Source organism: Chelonoidis abingdonii, chromosome 20 (assembly GCF_003597395.2).
Source record: "Chelonoidis abingdonii isolate Lonesome George chromosome 20, CheloAbing_2.0, whole genome shotgun sequence".
Classification (NCBI taxonomy): Eukaryota; Metazoa; Chordata; order Testudines; family Testudinidae; genus Chelonoidis; species Chelonoidis abingdonii.
This window is the reverse complement of record NC_133788.1, coordinates 5731338-5751487: the sequence shown is the minus strand read 5'-3', so window position 1 is coordinate 5751487 and position 20150 is coordinate 5731338. Positions and strand designations below refer to the sequence as shown.

At 45.5% G+C, this 20150-nt stretch overlaps 1 protein-coding gene across 3 annotated transcripts in view; it reads left to right on the top strand.

Moving 5' to 3' along the window:
• The window catches only part of LRWD1 (leucine rich repeats and WD repeat domain containing 1), a 35817-nt gene that overhangs the window by 8426 nt on the left and 7241 nt on the right, over positions 1-20150 (top strand). Inside the window, exons 1-13 of one of the 3 annotated variants that reach the window (XM_032778020.2) lie at positions 724-1782; positions 3386-3532; positions 6802-7036; positions 7863-7982; positions 10051-10203; positions 11457-11600; positions 12579-12902; positions 14947-15073; positions 15433-15542; positions 15914-16121; positions 17728-17800; positions 17893-18033; positions 19281-19378. In XM_032778020.2, coding sequence (XP_032633911.1) covers positions 1754-1782; positions 3386-3532; positions 6802-7036; positions 7863-7982; positions 10051-10203; positions 11457-11600; positions 12579-12902; positions 14947-15073; positions 15433-15542; positions 15914-16121; positions 17728-17800; positions 17893-18033; positions 19281-19378 — 1909 coding nt within the window. In that variant the 5' untranslated portion in view covers positions 724-1753. Of the gene's footprint in view, positions 1-723; positions 1783-1861; positions 1954-3385; positions 3533-6801; positions 7037-7862; positions 7983-10050; positions 10204-11456; positions 11601-12578; positions 12903-14946; positions 15074-15432; positions 15543-15913; positions 16122-17727; positions 17801-17892; positions 18034-19280; positions 19379-20150 lie in introns of those variants that run through there. The other 2 variants (XM_032778022.2, XM_032778021.2) reach the window with 2 other exon arrangements.

Sequence of the window (20150 nt, the reverse complement as noted above, 5' to 3'; positions counted from 1 at the left end):
CCTGCCCCTGGGGTCCTGAGGCCTAGGTCGAGCTTCCGGCTCTGCTCGGCCTGGGACGCGGGGGCTCCCTCCCCCCAGCGCCGCAGGCAGGGCCCCGAGCCAGGGCCGGCTGGGACGCGGGGGCTCCCTCCCCCCAGCGCCGCAGGCAGGGCCCCGAGCCAGGGCCGGCTGGGACGCGGGGGCTCCCTCCCCCCAGCGCCGCAGGCAGGGCCCCGAGCCAGGGCCGGCTGGGACGCGGGGGCTCCCTCCCCCCAGCGCCGCAGGCAGGGCCCCGAGCCAGGGCCGGCTGGGACGCGGGGGCTCCCTCCCCCCAGCGCCGCAGGCAGGGCCCCGAGCCAGGGCCGGCTGGGACGCGGGGGCTCCCTCCCCCCCCAGCGCCGCAGGCAGGGTTGGCATGAGATGTGGGGTGTTTTTGACCCCATCCCTGAACATCGCAGGCCTGGCCCTGAGCCTGAGACATGGAGGCTGTCGCCGCCGCTCCCACGCCACGCCACCCCACCCCCCTCGCCAATTGCAGGCAGAGGTGTGAGCCTGGGCCGGCCTAGAACATGGGGGTCTGGCAGCCCTCCGTAATTTGGGCAGGGCTCTGAGTCAGGACTACGCTGATACATGCGGACGTGCCCGTGGAGGCTCTGCACCCCCAGACCCACCCCGGAACTAGACTGGACCAGAACACAACATAGTCACAGCCATGCAACTGGACCAGACCACAGCGATCGGGACGCAGCCCTATGTCTCCAGACACAGCACCGTAACAGGACGAGAACATGCTGATTCAGACATAGCCATATGACCCAGAACATGGCAATGCCCTGGCTTGCTGGAACTGGACCAGGACACACCACCGTGACAAAACACGGCAATGTAATCTTGAGCTGGGACTGAACTGGAAAAGGGTGACCTGGCTGCAGCTACCTGACCCATAACATAATAGCACAACCCCACACTGGAACTGGACCAGCCCAGACCACGGCGACCCTGTCACAGCCACGTGACATAGCAACACGACCCCATGCCAGAACTGGATCGAAACGGTGACTCAGTCACAACCACGTGAACCTTAACGTGGCAATGCAGTCCGGATCCAGAAGTGGATTGGAACATAGCAACTCAGTCACATGCAACCCCCACGCTGGAATGGGATCGAAACACAGTGACCTGGTCACAGCCACGCAACCCATAGCACGACAACGCAACCCTGTGTTAGAACTGAACCGGAACACCCCAACTCGGTCACAGCCACATGATCAACAACATGGCAACACAAACCTTTGTTGGAACTGGGCCAGAACAAAGTTACATGGTCACAACCATAACATGGCAACACAATCCCGCACTGGGACTGCACGAGAACACGGTGAGGCAGCCACAACTAGGGAACCCATAATGTGGCAATGCAGTTTTGGGACAGAGCTGAACCAGAACATGGTGGTGCAGTCACAGCTCCACAGGAACCTGTAAAATGGCAATGCAGCCCTAAGCCAAAACATAGTGACAGCCACTCAGATGTGGCCTGTAACATACCAACGCAATACAGCCCTGAGCCGGAACCGGACCAGAACATGGCGACAGTCACAGCCAGGCAGCCTGTAACGTGGCAAAGCAACCTTAAGCCAGAACCAGACCAGAATACTGTGACGTGGTCATAGCCACATAGCCCATAATGTGGCAACACAACCTTGAGCCAGAACATGACAATGTGGATACGGCAATGCTGTCATAGTATCGTGACCTAATCCATAATGGAGATGTGATGCTGAGCCAGGACTGGAGGAGAATGTGGTGGTGCAGTCATTATCGCTGTTCTGATCCGGAAGCACCTTAGAACACAGCAGTGCAGCCCATTACACAGTGACACAGCCTTGATGCATAACTAGCCTAGAACATGGTGATTTGACTCATAATGTCGTGTTGGCACCTTTGAGCCAGCACAGGCCAAGGATGTGTCCCTGAGTGAGTGCTAGTCCAGAACGTGGCTGTGTGAAACATGGCAGTGACGTGGCCTGTAACGTAATGGCAAAGCCTGTAATACTGTCATTACAATGTGATCTGTAACTCTGGTGACAGAGCCCCTTTATGTGAGATGGTCTGTGTGACCCATAATGTGGCCCATGACAGCGTGACACAGCTGTGTCTGCGATATCAGCCCAGTTTCTGACATGGCTCGTAACTCAGCTATGCCTGCCTTGGTTTTAACTTGTAACTGGACTTTCATAATTGACATAGGGGTTTATGGCTGGCTTGAATATATTGAGCTTGGTGAGATTAGTATCTAGGGGTCTAGCTATCTATTCAGAAACTCAACTCCCACTGACTACCCTGGTAGATGAAGGGGGCTCTGCAGCTTGCTGGATCAGGCCATAAATGGCCACTGATTAAATTGTCAGGCTTAATGCTTTTAAATCTTGGATAAAATGGGGAAATTATTATTTGAAATGAGAGATTCTCCCTGCTGTTAAGCCCGCAAAACCTTTATTTTAACAAAAGCAACAGTGTTGGTCCCAAACAGATCCTGCCGCTGGCTCTTGCCTGTAGCAAGTCTTGTTAAGCAAGACAAGTGACTGCTCAGGGCCCCACATACTCTCACAAGCTTGCAGCCTAATCTCCATCTCATTAGACGGCAGGTCATGATCATGGTCTAGGAGCTCTTTTTGTACTCCCTTCCTTTAGAACGAGGGCTGGAAAGGAAGCTAATCCAAGGCCCAGTATCCCCAACCTCTGTGCCCTAAGACTGTTCTGGCACTGTACATAGTATATTTTAATATGGGTCGTTTCCCCTTTCCACAGCAATGTGTTTCCTAATAACCTACACTATTGCTATTAGCATGTCTTTCCCCTGTGAGAAATTAGTGTCCGTCAAAGGTGATGGACATTATCGCTTGTACCTTCTCTCCCTTTGGATGGAGGAATGAGCTAGTTAGTCCAGCTTTGCAAAATTCTGGGAATTTCTAGACTGGATCCAGCTAGTGGTCTCTGTAGTCCAGTATCCTGTCCAGGGGCTAGTAACACTTGCTTCAGAGGAAGAAACCTTGCACTAGGCAGGCTTTGTATTGCGGTAGCGCCTAAGGGCCCTGTCGTGCTAGGTGCTGCACAGACACAGAAGTAAAATGTGGTCCCTGTACCAGCTTACAATCTAGGCTACAACTCACTTGCAAGGAGTAACTTCTTTTAATGGGGGAGCAAAGTATCACTAGTGTTTTTATTATCATCATTGCAGTGAGGGCAGTGAAGTGGAATTTGGTTGTTTTGCAAGTCTGGGTTGCTAATATTACCCAGTGATGTCAGTTTTATCAACAAGGGGCAGTTGCACAATAACTTTTTTTTTCTTTCTCTTGCTGGGACACAGCTTTAAAAGATTCCCCCTAATTTCTGTTTCTTTCACCAGGAAGGTGCTGAGAAGACAGTCTACTGCTGACGGCCCTGTGTTTCCAGGAAAGGGGCAGAAATTAAAAATGTCAAAAGTTACTACAGAGCTTCTTTTGGAAAGAGCAGTTCCAAGATCGACTAGGCTACGAAAGATTGAGACTCTGAAGTAAGTGCAAACCAGACTCTCGCATATTCCAGTTGAATCCAGTCTGGGCTATACCCCCTCTTTTTCCTTCTTTAAATAGTGTTATTAGAATATGAAATAACTAGGGTGGTCAAGTGAGTAAAAATATTAATCATGATTAATTGCGCAATTAAAAAAATGAATCGCGATTAATTGCACTGTTAATAATAGAATACCATTTATTTAAATATTTGTGGATGTTTTGTACATTTTTCAAATACATTGATTTCAATTACAACACAGAATACAAAGTATACAGTGCTTACTTTGTATTTATTTATATTTATTTTTTATTACAAGTATTTGCACAGTAAAAAACCAAAAAAAATAGTATTTTTCAATTCACCTAAAACAAGTACTGTAGTGCAATCTCTTTATCATGAAAGTTGAACTTACGTATGTAGAATTATGTACAGAAAATAACTTTATTCAAAAATAAAACAATGTAAAACTTTAAAACCTGCAAGTCCACTCAGTTTTACTACTTGTTCAGCCAATCACTCAGACAAACAAGTTTGTTTACATTTGCAGGAGATAATGCTGCCTGCTTCTTGTTTACAATGTCACTTGAAAATGAGAACAGGCATTCTCTTGACACAGCCGGCATTGCAAGATATTTACGTGCCAGATGCATTAAAGATTCATATGTCCATTCATGCTTCAGCCACCATTCCAACAGATATGCGTTCATGCTGACAACGGGTTCTGATCGATAACAATTCAACATACGGATTGACTCATGTTCATTTTCATTATCTGAGTCAGGTGTCACCAGCAGAAGGTTGATTTTCTGTTTTTGGTGGTTTTGGTTCTGTAGTTTCTACACTGAAGTGTTGCTCTTTTAAGACTTTTGAAAGCATGCAACACACCCCGTCCCTCTCAGATTTTGCAAGGCACCTCAGATTCTTAAAGCTTGGGTTGAGTGCTGTAGCCATCTTTAGAATTTCACATTGGTACCTTCTTTGTGTTTTGTTATATTTGCAGTAAAAGTGTTATTAAAATGAACAACGTGTGCTGAGTCATCATCCGAGACTGCTATAACATGAAATATATGGCAGAATGTGGGTAAAACAGCATAGGACATAAAACTCTCCCCCAAGAAGTCACAAACTTAACGCATTATTCTTTTAACGAGTGTCATCGGCATGGAAGCATGTTCTCTAGAATGGTGGATGAAGCATGAGGGGCATACAAACTTTTAGCATATCTGGCATGTAAAGGCCTTGCAATGTCGGTACAAAAGAGCCATGCAAATGCCTGTTCTCACTTTCTGGTGACGTAAATAAGAAGCAGGCAGCATTATCTCCTGTAAATGTGAACAGACTTGTTTGTCTTAGCGATTGGCTGAACAACAAGTGAACCGAGTGAACTTGTAGGCTCTGAAGTTTTACATTGTTTTGTTTTTGAGTGCAGGTATGTAACAAAACAAAGTGTACGTTTGTAAATTGCACTTTCAGGACACAGAGGTTGCACTACCATACTTGTATGAGGTGAATTGAAAAATACTATTTCTTTTGTTTATCTTTCATAGTGCAAATATTTGAAATCAAGAATAATATACACTTTGATTTCAATTACAATACAGAATATAGATAAAAATGTAGAAAAACATCCAAAATATTTAATAAATTTCAAATGGAATTCTATTGTTTAACAGTGCAATTAATCGTGATTTTTTTTAGTTAATCTTGTGAGTTAACTGCAATTAATCGACAGCCCTCGGAATAACGCATGTACATTATAAAATATGGAATATCAGCATTAGAAGGTTGAATAAGCAAGAATTAGATAGTCATATTATCTGCAATTGTAAGATCTTTACCCACATGTATATTCTGCTTATGCCATGTATTTTGCTGCAGAACTGTTTAAGGAGGGCTGGCTTCTGATCTCCTTACATTAAATAGCACCTTCCTCCATTGTCTTTAATGGGAACCAGTCGTGGAGTAAGGTGCTACTTGCTGTGAGTAAGGGGATCAGAATCTGGACTGTAATGTAAAGGTTTAACTAGACCAGTCTGACCCCAATTCTCATGATATGTCAGGTGGGAAAGGTCCTCTGTCCCCTTAGAAAGAGAATTTCCCATTTCTCCAATGGGATGAAACACCTGTTTGGTTTTTTCATAGGACCAGTTGTCCGCAACTACTATAAACCTCTGCTTGTTCTAGGATAGGATTCTGCCCTTTCTGTACCTCGGGCCGTCATGGATTTGGAGGTGGAATTGCACATTGGAACACTTTGATACCGTGTTTTTATTTATTGATTTTATTTTACTTATTGAAAGTAAAACATAATTTTTTTTTTTTTAATTTTTTTTTTTTTGAAAGTTGGTCAGTTGTTTGAAAACTGCCACGGGGCTGATCCCAGGCAAGATGGTTTAGTGGTTAGAGAGGGAAGTGCTTTGAGGTGCATGAAGAATACACCTCTACCTCAATATAACGCTATCCTGGGGAGCCAAAAAATCTTACTGTGTTATAGGTGAAACCACATTATATTGAACTTGCTTTGATCCAGTGGAGTGCGCTTCCCCCTCCCTCCTTCCCTCCCCCTCCCCGGAGCACTGCTTTACCACGTTATATCCAAATTCGCGTTATATCGAGATAGAGGTGTATAATGTATTCTGTGGGTCTGGTCGCCATGTATGTGATGTAAATGGGTATAACAGACAGTTTGATGAGGAAGTAACTCTGGTATGTTATTTCTCTTTTGGAAATAGTGTTCCGGAAGTCAAGTGTGGACTCTGAAAGATGTGAACCCAAAGAATTCAGCAGCAGAGATGCATCAAAATTGCTACAGTTATAATTGTTATCATAATAGGATATGGAATAGTATGAGTGATAGGTGTTCATAGGAACTATAAGTTGTTTCGTAGTGAGCCACTGACTGCATGGCCTGGGAATTAAGAGAGTCATTCCACTGTTTATTGTCAGTGAATTGGGAGTGTCGCAAATGGCTGTTTTCTCTCAGTAGGTAACAGGTGCAGGTTTTGCCTGTAGATGTTAGCAATGGTTACTGTTCATCCACCAGACTTGTGGTTACTCTTAACAACTCTCTCCTTGTCATCTTCAGATTTGTGCTTGAAACCTGTAGCGCTACTCTCAAAAGTGAATGTAGGGTCAGCGAGATTTACTCAGCAAGTTTTGTCTGAGTGAAAGGTGCAGCAGAATGAGACTTTATATCCATTAAAAGTCAGATGTGTCCACCTTTGGGGAACTGGAGACAGCATGTGTTCTGTTTTTGTTTTGTTTCAGCTTATCCAAGCTGCAGTTAAAGACCGGAGACTTGGATCCCCGGTTGTTTTCCCGTCTGAGACATCTGCAAAATCTCGATCTCTCTGATAATCTGTTGGACAAGCTACCTGCTAATCTAAGCCTGCCAGACCTGCGTGTCCTAAACTGTAGTAACAACCAACTGGAAGATGTGACTGTCCTGAAGCAGTTCCCACTGCTGGAGGAGCTAAACTATGAAAACAATGTGTACCTGACAGTGAGTGATACAACTTCCATCCTTATGTGATAAGCAGTGTATTGAGTGGGACGTAAATAATAATATTGCCTTATATAGCACTCGTCAACAGTAGAGTTCAAAGTGCTTTACAAAGGAGGTCAGTAGCATTATCTCTATTGTGCAGATGAGGAAACTGATGCACACAGAGGGCCCAGGGTCATCCAGCATGCCAGTGGCAGAGCCAGGTCTCTTGTGTCCCAGACCAGTGCTCTAGTCATTAGGCCAGCCAGAGGAAACTTCCCTCCCAGGGCTGCTTGTTCAGGGTGTTCTGACGTCATTCCTCTGTGCAACGCTTTGAAGGTGGGGAACTCTATGGAAGTGCTAAGTGTGAAAGGGATCTTGGGGACCACAAAAACCCTTTTGCTACTTTGTACTCCACATAACGCTGCAGACGTGCCACAGCTGTGGGAGAGCAAGGGAGGTCATCAGCAGAAGAGTTAAGTGAGTTCTACGCGCAGAAGCAAATTGTGCCAGCCATCATATCTGCACAAGTCTCTCTGGTGTAGCTACTGGCAGAGATTTTAGTCGTGGTGACGTATGAACTGGAAAGAGCCCAACGTGACTTTCAGACTCCAGTTGAGTTTCCAGGGCTGGCAGTCAGGAAAAAGCTTTTATTTGTCAATGGAACATATTTGATTGGGAAGTCTTATGCAGTGCTAAATTACTTCATTAAGTGCCCATTGTGGAATAAATCTCTTCAGTTCCTTCCTGATGATTTTGTAATTGAAAAACAAAGAGTGATTGTTGGTTCAAGGGAATATTATACATGCGTCACCATAACTGAAACATTGTATCCGTTTTCTAGACCAATGATGACTATAAGGTCATGTTTCTTTTACAAAATCTTCGGCTACTCAATGGCAAGGATGTCACCAAATTAGCTAATCATGTAAGAGTTGTCAACAGCCGAGAGCTGACCAGCAAGGTAAGAAGTATAATTTTTTTCCAGGCATACCTAAGAAATAGCTTAGACTTACAGTAGAACCTCAGAGTTACAAACGCCTCAGAATGCAGGTTGTTCATAACTCTCAACCAAACCTTTTAGTTCTTTCAAAAGTTTACAACTGAACATTGATTTAATATACTTTTGAAACTTAACTATGCGGAAGACAATGTTGCTTTTAACCATCTTAATGTAAATGAAACAAGCACTTTGTCAAATCTTTTTTGTTTAAACTTTCCCTTTATTGTTTTAGTATTTTACGTTTAAGACGGTACTGTATTTGCTGCTGCTATTTTTTTTGGTCTCTGCTGCTGCCTGATTGTGTACTTCCAGTTCCAAATGAGGTGTGTGGTTGACCGTCAGCTCATAACTCTGGTGTTTGTAACTCAGAGGTTCTACGGTAGATACAATAGAATATTCAGGTTAATGCCTCAGCCACTGTCCTCCACTTTGCCATTGAAACTATGCTTGCAGTCGGCGTGTTTAAATACAGTAGTACAGTTCCATTTGCAGTGTGAACAGTCCTTATAAATACTTCAGAGTCCTCTTCACTGGCCTCCTGTTCTCTGAAACCAATTTGTGATTGTTCTCCTGGTTTTCATTAGTCTCCTTCCATTCACTCCACCCAGCCTTCACGGCCGTCCACTGCACCCAATTTAAATCAGCATTCTCAGCGCTACAAGACATGGGCCCCGATTCTGGGATTCCAAGCAGCACCTGTATGCCAGCTGTGCTGGTGCGTAGGGGCTGCAAAGCTGGCAGATCTTCCCAGCTGGAATTCCCCTTAGTGCAGGGGGGATTTGACAGCCCTCAAAGAGCTCGGCTTGTTTAGCCTAACCAAAAGAGGGCTGAGGGGAGATCTGATCGCTCTCTCTAAATATATCAGAGGGATAAACATCAGGGAGGGAGAGGAATTATTTAAGCTCAGTGCCAATGTGGACACAAGAACAAATGGATATAAACTGGACATTAGGAAGTTTAGACTTGAAATTAGATGAAGGTTTCTAACCATCAGAGGAGTGAAGATCTGGGAACAGCCTTCCGAGGGGAATAGTGGGGGCCAAAGACATATCTGGCTTCAAGACTAAGCTTGATAAGTTTATGGAGGAGATGGTATGATGGGATAGCCAAATTTTGGCAATTAATTCATCTTCGCTTATTAGCAGGTAAATATACCCAATGGTCTGTGATGGGATGTTAGATGGGGTGGGAATCTGAGTTACTACAGAGAATTCTTTCCTGGGTGCTGGCTGGTGAGTCTTGCCCACGTGCTCAGGGTTCAGCTGATTGCCATATTTGGGATCAGGAAGGAATTTTCCTCCAGGGCAGATTGGCAGAGTGCCTGGAGGTTTTTCGCTTTCCTCTGCAGCGTGGGGCACGGGTCACTTGCTGGAGGAGTCTCCGCACCTTGAGGTCTTTAAACCATGATTTGAGGACTTCAGTAACTCAGACATCGGTTAGGGGTTTGTTACAGAAGTGAGGGAGTGAGATTCTGTGGCCTGCGATGTGCAGGAGGTCAGATTAGATGATCATAATGGTCCCTTCTGACCTTAAAGTCTATGAGCCTGTAGTAAATGGGTTTGGCTGAGCTTGTGTGTGTCAGGGGCCTTCAGCTTTTCTGGACTTACTGCAACAACCCAGAAGTATGTGGTTCTCAACCTTTCCAGAGTAATGTACCCCTTTCAGGAATCTGATCGATCTTGCCTCACCTCCCTTAAAAACTACTTGCTCACACAATGGGACCTAAAAATGCAAGTGTCGCATGAGTAAAGGTGCTATGTAAATATATAATTTATTTGCAGATGCTTCCATGGTGCCTAACACATATGTGTTCTTCAAAGTAAAAATACAAATGCAAAATGTGTTAACAAATCCCCCTCCCCCTGCCACTCCCAAATGAGCTGAGATCATATATAAGCACCCAATTGAGGAAATGGCAAACAGAGCAGTGCCTGGTCTTAGGGATTGGCCATTTCTGGAGCAATTTTAGTAGGAAGCCTTCTGATTTCTATGAAGTATCCAGTTCAGTAAACCAAATATCTCTGTCTAGGTCACAGCTCACTGGGAGAGACACTTCCGGAGCCAACTCCCTGAGAAGTATTCAGCCGAGCACGTGAAGTTCCTCAGGAAAAAGTTTCTGAAGTCTGCACAAACCCAGGTCATATATGGACCCAGCTCCCTCGGTGAATTTACCCGATGGAGGGTAAGTGTCTGATCTTTCTGAGCTTTTTCTGAGTTGCCCGACACCAGGATTCTGCAGCTTCATTTTGTGCACCCATGAGGTTAAACTGCTCTAATGATTCCTGGTCAGGGGCGCTCCTGCAAATGACAATATCCACAGTGTCCGTCTTTGGTTTTCGTGCTAATTAACTGAGGCTGTTACACAAGCGCCAGCAATAAATTCCATTCCAGATGGAGTGATGGTCTTTACTGTCTTTGTTTTCTACTCGCCAGCAGTGAAGGTGCGCAGAGTGATTAAGTACTAGAAATACAGTAGTCACTGCAAGTGGCAAATGATTTTAATGGCAACCACTGTGTATTCACCGCTCATTTTGCACTGCTCCCATTAAAGCTAATGACAGCTGTGTGCATATTTTGTTTGAATATTTTAATTGCATGTGCCCTAGGCTTCCATCTGTTCTTTGTCTAGCCTTACTGCTTTTGCATTCCTTCCTCAGATGACCCCACTGGCATCAGTAACAGAGTGGGGTGCCTGGTCTACGTGGCACAGACATACCCAGTAAAACAAAACATGTAATGGCAGAAGTCCTACGTGGAGGTTAAAATTGCAGTCCAACAGGCTTGTATTTCACCACGCTGCAGAACTCTGCTGTGCTAATGCAGACAATTCACCCTAATCCCTCATTTCTGCCTGTGCACTTTGGTCTCCCAGGTCACCAGTATCTATCACTTGCCATTCACCGTGTCTCGGTGCGCCCCTTGGTCGATGAGTCGCAATTGTTGCTCCAATGCACTGGTCTTTGGCTAATAACGGGTTTCAATTGGCTCTCTTTTCATTGCGTCACCACTGTTTCGTCCGGGCTCACTGTATTGGCAAGCCCCCGCTCCTTTCTCTGACTCTAAACAGAGCCGTATTTAAACTATCATAACTGACTCTGGCTGCTAGCAGCCTCAGCAGAGAGGCCGTAGTCTGAATGAGGCCAAATTCCAACCTCCTAGCAGTGGTCCTTTCAGATCAGGAATGAGGCACAGGAGGGTGACAGCATGGGGCATCTTGCACTGCTGCTTCCCATACTGGACCTGTTCTATGACTAAAGAGAGGGCTTCAGTCTCTCTGCCTGTAAGCCAGTAAGTACACACAAAATATCTAATGGAAGCAAATGTTAAAAAACACCCTCCCCTATTACAAACTGTAATTGCATAGTTGAGTCAGGATGTTCTTGTCCTTTGACCTCCATTAAGTGACGCCTTTTAAAAATGTACTTGCAATGCTAGGTGAAAATGATTGCAGAGGAGTTGCTGGCATCCATGCTGGGACAGGAAGAGAACACAAATCCTGAAACACAAGAAAGGGTGGAAGATAATGAGGAGGAGACTACAGAAAACCCCAGGGAGGTGGGAAATGATGACGATGCACAGGTAAGGATTCTCCAGGGGATTCCTCTCGTCAAGACACTCTCTTGTTTTTTTTAAAAAGAATCTTGCATTAAAGAGTAGGGACCACGCACAGCTGCTTTTCCAGTTAGGTTTTACAGACTGCATTAAGGTCAGTTTTATGATCTTGATGTAACGAAGCTGCAGGCGAGTAGTATATTTCTCTACTAAGGATTCTGCAGCCAGGAGATCTTAGCAGAATCAGTTGCAACCTCATCAGGGAAGTAAAGACAGCTCATTCCAGCTATCTATTTACTTTCATCCAGAAGGATCTTAAAGTCCTCTACAAAATTAATGCTGCTGTTATTAATTATTTGTATTCGGGTGGTGGCTTAGAGGCCCCAGCCTGAGCTCAAGGCCCCATCGTGATTGGTGATGTAGATGTGTATAGTGGGAGACTGTCCGTGCTTCGAAGAGCGTACAACCTAAACAAACAAGACAGAGAGCAAATACAGGCATGCAGGTCAATGGCAGAAACGGGTCACCTGACTCCTTGTCCGGTACTGTAGCCACTGCACCAGGCTGCCTCTCCATCAGTACAGGGATTGCTTCACCCACCACTAAAATGCAGCCACCTCTGGGATAATATGCAGCAGCTGCATGCTGACTTTCAGAAATCCAAATTGAAACGAGGGGTTGGGTTTGTTAACTTTTTTAAATTGATGTTTCTTACAAATTCAACAATACTCATCAGTTGTATCCAAAACTTACCCTTCTGTAACTCAGGCAGCATCTCAGATATTATCCTATTTTAACAAACCTTGCAAGCTAGCAGCACCTTCATGTGGTGCCAGCTTTAAGCTTTCCCAGTAATGTGAAGGCAGGGTTAGTATCCCAGAAGACTAGCCAGATTTAGGAGCCCAGTCTCTGGGCATTTAAGGGAAGACTTTCTCTGAATTACAAGCTCTCTGTATGCTGGCTGGGGAGGGAAACAACCCAGTACATTGCCAGTGTGTCTTGTAGGTCACATTAGTCCCCAGCAAGAGAAGAGGGAGTCACTCGACAGCGGGATCTGTGAGCAAAAGGCCACGGTCCCAGTGTAACACTGAGGAGGAAGTAGTGCTTAGTCCCAGAAAGTCCAGCCATTCACAGGATGAGCCGACTCCCGATAGACCAAGAGCATCGAACCAACAGACCAAGGTGGCCGAAGAGACTCACAGGAACGGAGAACAGCCTCTGAAAGGACAAAGCCACAGAAGATCCAGCCAGTTGACAGAGGAGCACAAAAGCCAGGAGCAGGACAAAAGGGTTCTGACCACAACCCCGGCCAAGAACCTAGAAGACAAGGTACGTTGATCATTCTCCTTTGGGGTTGGTTTTTGGCCTCTTGGGCATACAGAGAGGATCCACGTTCAGACTGGGGGATGGGAAGGTTCTGCTCTTTCAAGGCATCTTAACAATTCACGCAGCTTTCCCTGATGCACAGTTGACCGAAGGATTCGGGGGTGGGGATTGCCTTTCTCTGAAGCATGAGGGTTTGGCCACAGCTGGAGATGGGACACTGGACAGGGTGGCTCTGAGGTGGTACAGGAAATCCTCTTTCCTAGATGCTTGGCTGCTGTGCCTTGCTTGCATGCGCAGAGTAAAACTGATCCCCAGATTTGGGGCTGGGAAGGGATTTTCCCCTGGTCTGATTGCAAGGGGGATTGATTTAAATCAGAGATTTAAATCACTAATTTTAATCCTCATTTGAACTGACGGGCAGGAAACCTTGAATTAAATCATCTGTTGTAATTGTGTTTTGCATTTGTACTTTTTAGCTATTTCAGCCAGTTCAGTGGTGTGAATTTCTTTAAAATGTAGTGGCAAATATTAATTTTTGTATTTAAACTATTTTAATAGATTATAATAAGTTTAAGTTTAGGCCTTAACCTAGGTTGTCAATTTCAAATTTAATTTTAAATGTTTATGAAAAAAATATTGCATTTAAATTTAAAAAATATGTTTGTGTTTTTAATAATTGATTTTTATCTACCCTGCCAGATGGGCATGGAGCTTGGTTTTTTTATCTTCCTCTGCATCACGGTGCTGGGATCATTTGGGTATATCCCACTTAGTCAGTTGAACTGCTCTGGTTTAACTCAAGCTATTGGGCTCAATATAAGGGTAAAATGTAACGGTCTGTGTTATACCGGCGTTCAGACTAGAAGATCATCTGCTGTCTTCTGGCCTTAAACGCTATGAATCGGTGACACTGATTCATTCCAGATTTGGGATCAGTGTATGTGCTCGGCTCCCAGGGATGTGGAGGAAAGGCAGCAAGGGGGAAGAAATCCCTTTGCCAGTTGTGTAAAGTTTCCAGCTTGTTGGAATTTCTTTATCCAGCGTTACCATAGAATTGGCAGATTTGTCACGGTAAATGAGCAAAAAGCGTTTTGTGAGGCAGAGCCTTGCTTGAAGAATCCTTAATTGTTTTTGGACGGTTCATGTACAGAGGACGCTGTCCACTGGTTCGTGTTACTTCAGTCTCCCCTTTCACTAAAGCACAAGCGAGCAGCTGCAGCGAGCTGTGCTGGCTTAGCTGAAAAAGGGAGGACTCTTTCAGTGTGGGGTGTTCTGACCCCCCCCCCCCCTCTTCCTGGTGTAGGGAGCCTCCCTGGGAGAAAGGAGGCAGAGCTGGATTCTGTCTGTGCCCCACTGATTCCTGCTAGCAGAGCAACCCCTTGGTGCCATAAGTGTCTTGAAATAAAATAAAAGAGCCCTGAAACTCCTCTAACATACAGCAGGAACTGGGCCATTTCTCAGCCAGTCCCAGGATCAGGGGAGCATAATTGGGGCATAAAGCCACCTTTCCGGCCAACATGGATATAGCGCAGGATCAGAGCCCTTGTCTTCAAAACCCTAATGGACTCTAGCCAGGCTACCGAAGGGAGGCCTTGCTGCCTGGAACACTGCATGTCCAGACACCGGTAAGGACTTGGAAAGTAGAGAGGCTTGGCAGCTGGGTCTGAGGCTGTGGAACACCCTATAGGAGGGGACTAGAATGCAGCCTCTAGTCTGATCCCCTTCAGAGACTTGTGCAGACCTCTTAGTTTATATGCAAACCTTCCCAAAGGTTGAGATGATGACTAGGTGCCTAACATGCTAATACAAGCAGCTGGAACCTGTGTGCGCAAGAGCAGATCCCTTTTATAGGAAGTATTCTGCCCTTTCTTTAACACTGTATTTCAACTCCTAGCTGCGGTGACGGGGGCTGTGTAAACACCTAAGATCCATCTGCCTCTTGAGCTAGTCACTGATGTCCTGTTTAAACAAGCCCTTGGAGTAGAAGGGCTCTGATCTTCTATTCCCATTACCAGTGCATGTTTTCTAACTGCGAGGTTTATTGCAGGAAGTTATCAGTTTGGAGCCATTGCATTTTCTTCAGTGTCACAGTAAAGGCAACAGTCGGGAGGATTTTAAAACGCAGCTCTGGTCCTGTGTCTTTGAGCCGCCATTGGATTCTGGGGCGAGGAAAGGTGAGTTTGTTCAAAGGCACCTGGAGAGCACTTTGCAGTGGGCCGGCTTCACAGAATGACTCCACAAACCCTTTGTTGAAGGGTGCCCAACTGACTCATGTGTTAGATTCTGCCCCCCGCCCCCTTCAAGCAGTAGTTTCCACTGCTACCTACTTATATTTTTGACTATAAAATAGATAAGGATTCTCTTGTGGTTTGCGTGTGTGGATTTTGTGTCAAGTTAACCTCCCTAGAGATGCCAGCCCCCAAAATCATTCCAGTACCACACAGACAGGGGTAGCCTCGGGTAATAGAGAGATGATTATGGTTAGTATAATGAGCAGAGGTCTAACAACAAGCCCTGGGATTTCACCTTTCAGACCCTGTAGTGAGCACTTCCAGAACCATGGCCACATGTGGAGGGGAATCTGTTTGTCTTATCGACTGTGAGACCGGAATCGTGCTGAAAAAGTATAAAGTTCCTGCGGAGGTAGGGGCAGGAGTACAGTGAGTATAACTATGTTACAAACCAGCCTGTTAGAAGGGTGGACGGGCATTAAAATGATGGGTACAGACAGAAAATGTCATTTGTTGATCCTGAAAAAAATAATACAGGCTAAAACTTAGCTACCCTACTTGTAAGCTGCTGAATCTGCTTCACAGCATAGAAGGATCCATGTCCTGCTTTTGCAGTTTGTTTCTTCCCTTTAAGTTTGATCTGACACATATGGCCCCTGACTGAATATTCGTGTCATTTCAAAATGTGGCTTTCACTAGTTCCCTAGACTGGGATCTAGTCTGTGACCTCACAGCCATCCTCCTGTGTTACCTTTCACAAATTCTCACCTCTCTCTGTCCTAGGAGTTTTTCACCGTTGCATGGACAACTCTGACCATGGTAACTAATGACGGTCGGAAAAAAAAGCATAATATCCTGGCTGCAGCCGGAAGAAGAGGAATTGTAAAGCTGATTCACGTATCGGCTGATTTCTGCTACGGAGAGATTAAGGCTCACAAAAAGCCCATTGCTACAGCCTGCTTCAGCCCAAGCTGCGAGACACACCTCTTTAGTAAGTCTCCAGGTCTGCATCTCTCTAGTAGCAGGGGAAAAGGCCTTGCTTCCAAATAGGGAGGCATTTTGTGGTCGTCAGTGTTGGAGCAGGTACTGGTAGGTGGGTATTGATGTGGGGGAATGCTGAGACACACATGGAGCACGTACCTCACTGGGGCGTGTGGTACAAGTTTCCCCTCAGTGTCTATCCAGAGGATAGGAGTTGTTAAAGCCTTCTGCTATAGAGCCTTGATTCTTTCGCTCCAGTGGTAGCAGTTCAGGCTTTTGGCTCTAGAGGTGCAGTGTCTCGCCCGTGAGGGCAAACATCCCACCGAGACCACATAAAACCCCAACCATTCCCTCCCGAGGTGTAAGGAGGGTGAGACCAACATGCTGCGTCTTGTGGGTCAGAAGTTGTGACTCAGTCCCCCTGTCAAATGAGTTTACCGTGGGCTGCTTGATTTCTTCAGATCAATGAAGTTTTGTGCCTTTACTTGTTGTTGTTAAATAAATTTAGTGACCTCCGATTTTACTCATGACTTTATTCAGGGCCAGATCCTGACATCGAGGAGAGTTTTGCCTGGGTAGAGAGAGCGCAGTTTGGTGCTCAGTGAGCAGCCAGTAATAACCATTGGGTTACAAGTTACAGTTGTATTTTCTGTCCAGATCAACCCTTCTTTTTTTTGCATTCCGTACATTGTCTTGCATCTGAAATGACTTAGCCTGCTGTGTGCCCAGTGCCACATGAATTTACGAAGGCTTAAACTTTCAGAAGCATCCACTAACTTTGGAATCATCCAGTTCTGGGTGCCCAACTTCTGGAAGCATCCAAAACTAATGGACAGTCTCAAAAGTACGCTCAAGAATTTAAAAAGAAGAGGCTAGCCAGCTCAATAGATAGGTACTCTATCTGATTATCCTTCTCAGCTGAGGGGGACTTTCACCTGGAGAATTGTTCTGAGTTGCACACCCAGAGGACCTGGAACGGAGGCAGGGCCATTTTATTTTGTCGAGTTTTGCAGGTGTTAACAATTGTTCCCCGAAGGACGATCTGATGGCCAGTAGTGGCAGTTTGAGGGCCGTCATTTGATTGGAGTCTGAGTTACTTTCTGAAGAATCTCTTGGAAATGTACCATGTAGCTCTCAAGGCCAAAGATTTAAAAATCTTTTGTATTTGGTGCCTAGTGTCCACAGTGGGAGGTTCTGTGATGCTAAAGTATGAGGAATGAACTGGTGGGTCGCAGTCCATTGGGACAAGTAACCAAAACGACGCTGCCTGGAACTGGCATTGATGCTTTTATTGGCCTTCTCAGAGGCTTGGAAAAGTAACTTCCCTTGAGAAGACAGATTTGCTATGGCGGAAGCTTGCATTGTCTGCTGTGGATAAAGGGTCCCAGGGCTAGCAAGCTGGCACTCTTCACCAGCAGTAAATTCACACAAGATAGGGCTTGGCTGCTTTGTTAGTTGGGCCAAAGCCCATATGACTGATGCTGTGTTAATGGCCTCACACGTGACAGCCATGCAATGTCATGTCATGTGAGCCAGGTGGAATTTTTAAGTGGAACAAAAAAACGTTGGCAAGTAATGGTCTGTAATCACCTGGTACCGTTTTTTGTCCCTCACAGCTGCATCCTATGACAAAAGAATTGGCCTCTGGGATATTGGGGTTCCGGATTGTGACTACAACTTCAAAGCAAGGTATGTGTTCAGAAACAAGATGCACTCAGTTAAATTCTCCTGAGAAGCAATTGTGACAAGAGGTTGGATTAAGTGTCTGTTTTATTTGCCAGCCAACTGATGGTGCTGGAAGTTGCCTCTATTCCATTACGGATTGCCCTGGTCCCATCCTGCCCAGATCAGTTCCTGCTGGCTGGTTGTGAAGAAGGTTGTTTTGCCTGGGATATTAGACTGGACAAGCCACAGAAGAGCAGGTATGAACTATGGGCCTGGGACACACATTCACTTTCCCCAACCATAAGCATTCCGAGGGCTTTGGGATTTTGATTATAGAGGGCTGAGATGAAGAAAACCTGTTAGATCTGGATATAATTCCTCAGCTCTTACAAGATGGTGGACCCCCAGCAAGAGGTATAGAGAGCAGTTATTTGGCACGTGTGATGCTCAGATCCCCGACTCCAGTAGCGAGCTCCGAAGCACAAGGTTTCACCTGGTTCTCCCCAGGCTAGATACTCCTTGGAGGGTGACACCAATGGATCTGTCCTCCCTGAGTTCTTAACTACCAGACCCTCAAACTGCCCCCCTCTGGTTTGTCATCCCAAAGGCATGAAACCAGCCCTCAGTTATCAATTCGCTTTGGCACCCATGTTCTTAGCACAACAGTGAGCTGTTTGCGATAAAAATAAGTTCATTTAATAGAAAACCCACCGCTTCAGAGATGAAATAGTAAGGGAAAGCAGACAGACACAAATGACACAGGCTTAACCTCAGGCTTTCCACTTTCACATTAGATAATGTCCCTTTTCTAAAAACAATTTACCTAATGCCTTTGAACAGGTTCCCCCAGTACCCTGTAACTCTATGGGGATCTAGGTTTCACAGACAGCCTCCCGCCTTGAGGCTTCCCTCAGATTTAAAAGAGAAAACCCTCAAACACAAGCTTACTTTTAAAAGACTCCCCTCCCCTTTTTAGTCCAGGGTTTATTCAGTGTGTAAATCCCCTCTTGGCTTTATATGGCTTTCCATTAACTCTAATGCTCCACCGTTGTCTCTTCCTGACTGGACAATGGGTCATTACTTGAAGCCAGGTTCTTGAAAATACTGGCTTGGGAGATGCAGTTGAAATTGTAGTGCAGGTATGTATCCAACCCGTCAAGTTCAGCACATTACAGGCTTTCCTAAAAGACCTGATTCAATACACTTTGATTGCCTACTAGCAGTTGCTTCAACTGCTCATCGCTGTGGGTTTCAACCTTCTGTTCTTCCCTTGGGGGTCAGGACCTGAATAGCACAGCATAATAGGAGGCCTAGTTTTAGATATGCCAAGAAATAGATCGTATTACGGACTGATCCTGCCTAGGCACCAACAAGGGTTCGATGATGCACTGTGTTTCCATCCCTGAACTCTGAGACTGTCTTGTTTTAAAGGGTCAGGTGGTGCTTGGAGAGGGTTTGTTTGTTCAGTAGCCGACCACTCTGTAACTTCTCAATTTTTCATCAGGCCTTTTGAAGTGGCCTTCCAGTTTCCTAATGATGAGGGAGAAGCAACAGCTTCCCACAGAGTGGATGGATTGGCTTTTTTGAACAAGGATGTTGTGGGTAAGCATGAACTCAGATAACCCTAAGCACCGTTATATTGTGTGTAGGAAGTAAGTTATGATCCCCTGGTCTCAGGAAGACTGGAACAACTTTAATTTTGTACTACAGCTGTGGCTGTGAACATTTCAGTAGGTTTTATAATATTTGGGCTGGAGCCGCCTACTGTGAATATGGTAATGTTACATTCCCAATATAAGGAGGAGCCTCTAGCCATGAAAGGCAGATGGTTTGTACTTGCTTTGGGTGTCGAATAGAACTGGAGAAAGTGCTTTCTTGGTTCAGGGACCCTAACTCCCACCTTGATATCTGGCAGGGTTTGGCTCTCTGGGCCTGTCCACACATGCAGTAAGGTATTAGCTATTCTGCCCTAACTCCTTGTGTGGACACTCACACTAAGTAACTTTGTGCACAGTGAGATTGTCCACACGGGGAGTTAATGCAGTGTAGCTAACATGTTATAAATTCACATCCTACCTTGCTGTGCACTAACCTTCTCAGCCTTCATAGTAGCTAGCAGTATGTTGGCCTCCTGTTTTCAGCAGCTGCTTCCCAGGCCCCACTAGCTTCAGAGTCCTTTAGTGCTGCTTTAAAGTACTGTGGGGTGGAAAATCAAGGAGACTAATTGTCCCTTTAGTCTCTCACTATCAAATTTAGACTCATAGGTCAGGAGGGACCAATACGATCATCTAGTCTGATCTCCTGCACAAAGCAGGCCACAGAACCCTACCCATCCACTTCTATAACAACCCCTAACCTAGGTCCGAGTTATTGA